The sequence below is a fragment of the Trichosurus vulpecula genome, chromosome 4 (assembly GCF_011100635.1).
Source record: "Trichosurus vulpecula isolate mTriVul1 chromosome 4, mTriVul1.pri, whole genome shotgun sequence".
NCBI lineage: Eukaryota > Metazoa > Chordata > Mammalia > Diprotodontia > Phalangeridae > Trichosurus > Trichosurus vulpecula.
In genome coordinates, this window is record NC_050576.1 from 185,872,949 (window position 1) to 185,881,202 (window position 8,254).

Below are 8,254 nucleotides of genomic sequence, written 5' to 3' on the forward strand. Positions count from 1 at the left end.
TGTGATGTTACCTCAGTAACTATATAGTGGTGCTTGCTCTACCAGGTACCCAAAATTTAGTACTAATTCTCAAGAAATGTCTGAGCTTCAGAAACAGTCAGGGACTCACTGGCTCAATTTGCTCTAGAAAACAGAAGACCTTTTATGGAGTGCCTTTTCCTAATTCATGGACTGACTGTTATCAGGTATCTTCACAGTATATTCTCAGTACCCTAAAAGAAGAGCTCTTTTTGAATTCCATGTAGTGCTCATGAATTATTCCAACCCTTTTCTTGTTCTTTTTGACTCTAGAGTTTGTCTCATTGTGAGCTGATTACAGATGATGGAATCCGTCACTTGGGGAATGGAGCCTGTGCCCATGACCAGCTGGAGGTAATTGAGCTGGACAATTGTCCACTTATCACAGATGCATCCCTGGAGCACCTGAAGAGCTGCCATAGCCTTGAGAGGATAGAACTATATGACTGTCAGCAAATCACGCGGGCTGGAATCAAGAGACTCAGGGTAAGAGGCAGCAGTGTCACCCTCAAAACTATTGTATCGTTGCCATGCTAAGTGTTCTACAGATTTGGATTAATATTTTAACATAGATCTGTTAGGAGGAGAGAACATGAAGAGAGTAAATCCCTAGCAGGCTGTCCAGTCAAGATTTCTCCTCCAAGACCATACCTGTATTGGATTTGAAAAGTTAGTTTCACCCTCTCACATCTATGAGAAGCATATATCAAGGACTGTCTATTTGCAGAGCACTGTACTAGGTGCTAGGTAATGGATAACAGATAATACTTTTATGGAGTTGACAATCTAATAGAGGGAGACAGTACAAATACTAACATGTATGTTAAAATAACTAATACAAATAACAACTTTGTCCTTATTCATTGTGTGAGGTAAGTTCTAACAAGAAGATCAGAGGAGAGTTCATAGAGCAGGTAGCATTTAAAAGATGGGTAAGATTTCAAATGTCAAATTTTAGAATGCAGGGGGGAGTATTCCTGGCATTGGGAATTATTCAGTGCTAATGACTTTAATCTTTTTAGGGAAATGGAAATTAAGGTCATTTGCTGTGAGTATTGGATGGAGGGAGGAAGGGATTGAGGAGAGAGGAAAAGGTGTGGATCCCCAGAGCCATTTCAGGTTGACTTATTAACACTCATCCAATGAAAAGTAGCCCAAAACTTCCATCAAGAGCATAGGATTATCCTTCAGAGAGCTTGACCTGCCCATCTCTCTTCTCAGACTTGATGGGCTAAGAACATGCACTTGATTCAGGTAATTTCTGTTTGAGAAGTACAGTTGTCTTTGCATGTTCCTTTTTCAACCAAGAGAAAAGGCCACAGGCTAGCCAAAATATTTTATTATTTACTGCCCACGTGCATAATATAAACACTCTTCAAAAAGGACACTTATAGTTTCAGGGGGAAAAAATCCTCTGCCTACAATATTTGTAATGTTTTAACTTTTGTAATAATAGTTATGTTAACTTTCCATGATTAATTTCTTCCAAATTACTTGTTTATGCTGTAGCTATCCCTTTAGGGTGAGCTTGAGCATTTTGCTAAATCTCCTTATTTTATTGATCTAGACACTAAGACTCAATGGAATTAGGTGAACTTGGTCATGTTTGCAGATCATGTCATTGTCAGAGTCCAAACTAGAACCAAGAGTTCCCCAGCTCTGTATAGTTCTCTTTTCTTTGTGCTGTTTTCATGTCTATTCAAACTTTTGGTTGTCTTTCTTAAAAAGTTTCATTGTTCTAATCTTTCTAGTCCTTTCAGTAATGTTTCTGTCTTGTTTCAGACCCATTTACCCAATATAAAAGTTCATGCCTACTTTGCACCCGTCACTCCGCCTCCATCAGTAGGGGGCAGCAGACAACGCTTCTGCAGATGCTGCATCATTCTATGACATTGGAGGCGGTCAGCCTTGGCGAACTAAGTATTTAATGACACTTCTAGAGTTACCACGGAGTCTCTCCAGCGGAATCGACCCCAGTGTTCTGAGCAAGGGCCAGAATAGAGGGCTGTGTCCGGATCCCCCAAGCCACACATACACATGCATATATACCCACACCGTCCACTCCAGCTGACGTACTCTGTGACAGTGGGACTTGAATTTGTGTTGGCTTTTTTCTGACAGGTAGATTGGTGTAACTTGAAACCATTCCTACTGGGCATGCTCAGAAGAGAATCACAATCTAAGGTGGGGGGCATTCCAGCAAACCCAGGGTCTCTGCTGCTGCGGTTTGTTTGTTCTTTTTGTTTGGGATTTCTTTTGGGGATGTCAGAACACTAATGAGAGCTCTCCAAAGAGAAGGAGAGTATGGACAAATATAGTAAATGTTGCATCCAGGGACCAGAAAGAAAGAAAAATCCTTCTTCCCCTAAGAGAATGAAGATGGCAACCACTCATCGTGAGACTATTACAATGCTTCTCTACTTCCTTGTTTCCATACCAACATGCCGAGCATGCTCACATAGAAGGCTCATCAGAGCATTCAGTTCAGAGATTTCTTAGATGGTCACAGTGATTTAGCTTGAAATCTCTGATATCCAAATTTGTTCCTTTCGTTCACTTATTCATTGTGTTGTTCTCCCTAGCTGTCTTTGAGAGTGTTTGTCTGTGTCCAGGTCTCATTTTCACTTTGTGTTGCTTGCTGAAGCACTCGCTTCATACTGTCCGTTGTCAGCTCATCCTTTATCTCTTTTGCTGTCTTCTTGTTTAAGGTTTTCCATATGGGGTGATATAGTTGAGGCTACTGGGTACTTTTTAAAGAAAAGTTATTTATTAGTAAAAATGTTTTAAAATTCCACTTTTCTACCATTAGAAAGACTGCCTGAGGTTCAGTCTGATGTGAAGCTCTAAGCTCTAAAGAGCAGGCGAGGGAAAATGAGCTAAATATTTGCTCTTGCCCCTTTCTTAGGGAAACGACTCATATTTTTGCCTTTTGAGTTCCTCCTTAAGAGAACATAGTTTGTGACATATGATATATAGGTGGCTATGCTCAATAACATCCTGCTCCCTACGTTTCTTTGAGTTGAATCCTGCTGATCACTTGAGTGTCTTGCATAAGGCATGAGAGAGTGGCATTTTTAAAGTAGAATTGATTGGGGAAAATAACAAACCTCAGCCTGAAAACCTCTGACCCTGCTTTGAATGTCATGTTGTGAACTGAGATTTATGTGTGCTCAATAACATTGCTAACTTTGATGTTGGCTAAGTGTTTTGTCTCAGGAAGCGTACTTAGATGAAACACACTGCTGTCTCTGCTGCCAATTTTTCTTATCTGTCCCTCCCCTTCTTCCTATACCCACCTCTGAACCCTGTGATAGTGTGTTGCTGTTGGATTTAGGGTCATCAATTGCAGGTCTAATGGTGGTGGTTCAAAGGACCAGCAAAGCCTTCCCAGAGAAGTCACCCAGTCTTCTTGATTCACTCTCCAGATGTTCAGCATAAGCATAACCAGGTGGGGTTGGACCCTTGAGGATATTGGGAGCAGTCCCCAGAAGGCCTAAGATAATCAATGCAGGTGGAGGTGGTCTTTGTCTTCATATGTACTTTGTACTTGAGAACTGAGGGAGAAAAGTTTTCAGTGCTAGTGATTAATTGAATTAGGAAAAATGAGATGATTTTCTAAAGCACAAGTAACAGATTTCTAGGCCTCCAGAGTTGGAACTTTTTGTTGCTGTTTTATAGGAGTTTATTTATATGGTCGAGGTAGCCTTTTGTCACCCTCTGACTGATCTAGGCAGCTCCAAAGGTCATTTTTCACATTACAGATGATGGCTTCCTCTCCTAAGTCCACCAGCATATGTTGGAATTAGCTTGGCTAATTAGAAAGGCATCAGCAGATGAAAGAGTGCTGGGAGGGAGCCTATGACACTATTGTGTTTAATTTTGATTTTGAACTTAATGAACTCAAAGAACTTTTTCTCTTCCCAGTTCCTAATTTTGGAAATATCAAAAAAAAACAAAAACCAGACCGTAACAGCTTTGTAAAATGACTGATCCAGCAGGGTTGGTAGTTTTGATACCATAGCTGATAAGTTGTTTGTATTAAGTTTTGAAAAGTCTAATTGGGAACGGGAAGCTGAAAACTAATAGTAGCCTTGTATTCAGGGCCTTTTTCCCCCCAGAAAAATGCATGTTGTTGAGATTTGGCAAACTGACCATAAAAGTCTGTTAGTTCAGTTGGGGAGAGGAAGAAGTAGGTGGTAGCAGTGGACTTTTATAGGCTTATAGTCAACAGATGTCAATTTGAAACATCTTTCCCAAAAATCGAATTTATTCCTTTTCAAGGACACAGCTTTTCCTGTTTCGTATGGTATTGGAGACTTGATTTCTAAAGTATTGAGATCTGACCCAGATGCAGGTTAGGACTGATAGTTGGTCTGACCTGGTAATCCATGCTATAGAAAGAGTGCCATTCTTTTAGGAATCATGAGGAAAAGATCTTGAACGAAGCTTCTGGTACATTAAGTCTGTGAGGTGGGTTGCACCGGCCAATTTAATTTAATGCTCTAAGCATTAGGATTTAGCTTTAGGGTTTACTTATTTCTGATGACAACTGTGATCCCTTTAAGCTTGGAAAGGGTTCTGATTAGAATGCTTCAGTGTTGTTAGAGAGAATCCCTTTGCCTTCATTCAAACTCAGCCCTAAAGATTTTCCTTGGAGAAGACTCTTGTAGTTTCCAAAAACATAGGATGTAGTGATTTTACATTGAATGGAAAGGAGCTTGAAAGTACTGCTCTCCCCATTTACCCATATCTAAAATCTAAAACCACAGCTGTGGTCTTAAGAGGTCTTTCCTAAATCAAATCTTTCTCCCTCTTAAACATATAGCTGGCAGGCCATTTGCTTGATTTTGTTGGCCCTTATTTAGATGTGCCACCTATACTAGGGAATATGGCATCTGAGTAACTGGAGAGTTCCTTTCCTTGTAGAAGTGGTTTCAGGGTAAAAAAAAAGGTTAACAGCCCTGCCCAACTAGTTACCACAAGCCAGGAGACATTGGTGCTATGCCAACTGAAGTGAATTCTTATATACCAAGAGTCATCAATTTTCTGAACATTCTATCCAAACTTCAATCAATAGTGCCCTTGCTTTTCTTGATTTTATTTCTATGCTTTTTCCTCTTAAGACTTTTTTTTTTTAACCCATGTCTCTCTTCCCATCTAAATAAAGCCTTTGCCTCATCCCAGCAGTGCTAAGGTTATATCAGATATCTCCAATGCCTTTTCCTCCTAGTTATGCTTACATGTAGCAAAAAACCCTCATCAGCCTTGGATTCTGCCATTCTCTGGTGGGTCAGACTTTTTGCCATTAGGTCTGAAGTTTGCTTGTTGAACTGAAATGAGCTTGAAAGCAAACTATATGCTGGATGTATCCTAGGAGAAAAGGGCTCCGACTTCCATCTTTTTTTTTTTCTTTGCAGCATTGGGGCTATGATGATTATGAAACTACATTGTGCTTATACCTCTGCATACATTTTTTTCTTTTCTAATTTCATCTCTAATATAATATTTTGGGGGCCTACAGCTATTTTAAAGAGACTTTTAAATGATCTTTGTAAATTTCCAGTAATCTCCATATCCATTATAGACTAATTTTTAATCAGATACAAGTCAGAAACTTGTTACATATTCCTTTAATTATATATTCTGGAAGGATACCTGCAAAATATTTTTTATGCAATCCTTATTCAGATTGTGTTCCTCACTGAACATTTAAGTATAACTATAATAATGCCAAATTAACCAGAACTTAAAATATAGCAAATTGAACCATATTTTTTATTGCCTTGTAAAATACCGTTGCCACTTTATTCAGTGCACCAATGACAGGACTGAGGGAGAGAATTAGAGGTGACATAAAAAGAAAAGTACCTTGAAGTTGAATGAAGGGGAGTGTCAGTTATTGTAAGCTGGAATGGGGAAAATCTGTGTGTCTTTATCCAGTTTTCCTATCCATATTAACAGTATGTTCAGGAAATTTCTTAATAAAATTGTGGAGAGGTGTTTTTGAGGGTGGGGTAGGGAGGGAAGTTATTAATGCATTATGATTGAGTCCTGGCTGCTGTCTTTAAATTACTGCTGCTGCCCCAGAATACTCATACCACCACCTACCACACCATGGAAGAAATGTGTTGTGTTATTGCTGCCTCGGTTATTGAAGGATAGAATGAGGAGATGGGTCTATTCCCGCTGTGCCACCCTGCTAACAGACCTGTTCTGTAGGGTGTTAGGCACTTCTGAAATACTTTTCAGTGTCTCCTCTATCAGCTACCTAGCTGTTGGGCTTTTTTCCCCTCAGACCTGTTTATTAGCATAACCTTTGGGCAAAGGTAAAATGTTTGAGTTGCAGCTTTTACAGGAGAACTGACAGCCCCAAAGGAATGGATGGAGGGCCAATGTGAAGGGTCCCCTTTCCACTCGCTGCAGTCACTAAATTGATAGTGAGCTTGAGCTTAACAAATCTGGTAAGGCCAGGTTATATTACCTGGATAATTAAGGAAAGGAGCAGTGCTAACCGATATACTTTCATAATTAATTATGTAGATGTGCCCTAAAGCCAAGATTCTACAAGGGAGGGATAAAAGGGAGTATATAAATTGAGAACCAGCTGCCATCACCCAGCCCTTTCATTTCTGATAGATTACCTTCCATATAACTAAATCCTTATGAAATGAGTGAGTTCTTAGCATCGGATTCTTTCATACCCTCTTATTTCTAAGTATTATTTCCTCATTTCTATTCTTTGTAACTGTCATCTCAGCTATGGGACTTATTTTCCTGCTGGGGAGTTTCAGGAACTAGTCCCAAAGCTGTACTTGGGTGAACATAGTTGTGTCCCGGTGGAGTCCCACTTCAATTTCAGCAGAACAGGCTTCATTATAATTGCTTATAGATGTGGTATTGAAGAGTTGTGCTATTTTCATTTCTGGCTCCTTCATGTATGTACATGTTTTATAGTCACCTTTCCAAATATAACTAAGCCACAATGTCTTCTTGGCTATGTCAGTGGAGAGGCTACCAGGATTGATAAGGCCATGCAAGTCTTCACATTCTGTAAAAATCTGGTATCTGGTCATTTTTGATTTGAGTACCTTCCTAGGGTCTTTTGCCTTGGATTTGTGTTTACTGTTCATTTTTGTTTTGTTTTGGTCAGGGAAGCATTAAGTTAAGGAAAGAAGCAAATGACTGTTAGGGTGTCTTGCCTTAGAGCAGGAGAATCTACCCTTTGGATCAGTTTTTGGCCTAGAAACACCCAGTATCATCAAATTGTAGATAATTTTCCTACTTCATGATTATTCCCTTCACCTTCTGCCCCCTGCTTTGTCCTTTTCATACTACGGTTTTTAATGAACAGTAGTAATTTCATTCCCTCCCCCCCGCCCCAACTTTATTTAGTTTGATTCTTCAGTCTGTATGAAGTGTATGTTGGAGGTTGGAAGGGATTGCTAATCAAGTGACATTTCCCTTCAGGATATTTTATCTAAAAAGAGAACCAACCCATGAACAAGTTCTTATTAAGTCCCAGCTGTGTCAAAATTAGTACAATGAAACAGTTGCCAGTGTTACCTGGCTGCTTAGTCAGGGCTAAGGCAAGTGTTGGCTACGTGGCAGGCAGTTGAGACCTTCCCCCTTTGGGATCTGGAAGAATGTAGATTGGCCAATCCTCAAAGTGATCCAGAAGAAGCCACCTTCTGAAAGATGTTTTAAGCCATGTCTATTCTTTCTTCTTTCTTCTAAGGGTCCTAGGAAGTCTTTAAGAGATATGGTTGTCCCAGAAGAAAACTGCCCCAAACGTTTCTCCCACAGCAGCTTCTCTTGCCTACCAACACTGTTCTCTCAAATCCACACAACTGCTGCTCGTGTACATGTAGGTGTGTGTCTACACACGTATGTGTTTCTTATCTCGGCCCTGATTTCTTGGCCCCTGAAATAATGCTTGTTACTCTTACTTTTTAAGGCACTGGAGGATGAGAAAATAAAGTCTTAATAAGCCCTGCTTTCAAGAGCTGACTGGCACAGTTTGACCAGTTAACACTTGTTAAAATAAAGATTTGGATTGTTTTCTTCCCTAGTGCTATGTAACACTGTAATGAGCAAAGCTTTTGCTGCTATTTTCCTGGGTTTGTGTATTAAGATGTTCTTCCTCTCTCCCAAACTTCTCCCCTCCCACCCGTGCCCAGCTCCTCCTTTAAAAATAAGTTAGTTTATGCATCACTGGCTGGTATTTTGTGAGTGACCA

The 8,254-nt window shown here is 40.0% G+C and overlaps 1 protein-coding gene across 4 annotated transcripts in view; it reads left to right on the plus strand.

Annotated features, from left to right (window-relative positions):
* The window catches only part of FBXL20 (F-box and leucine rich repeat protein 20), a 101,073-nt gene extending 95,063 nt beyond the window's left edge, over positions 1–6,010 (plus strand). For all 4 annotated transcript variants that reach the window (XM_036754206.1, XM_036754207.1, XM_036754204.1 and 1 more), the window contains 2 exons: positions 292–504; positions 1,801–6,010. In XM_036754206.1, the coding sequence (XP_036610101.1) occupies positions 292–504; positions 1,801–1,908 (321 nt within the window). In that variant the 3' untranslated portion in view covers positions 1,909–6,010. The remainder of the gene's footprint in view (positions 1–291; positions 505–1,800) is intronic.
* Positions 6,011–8,254: the final 2,244 nt, after the last annotated feature.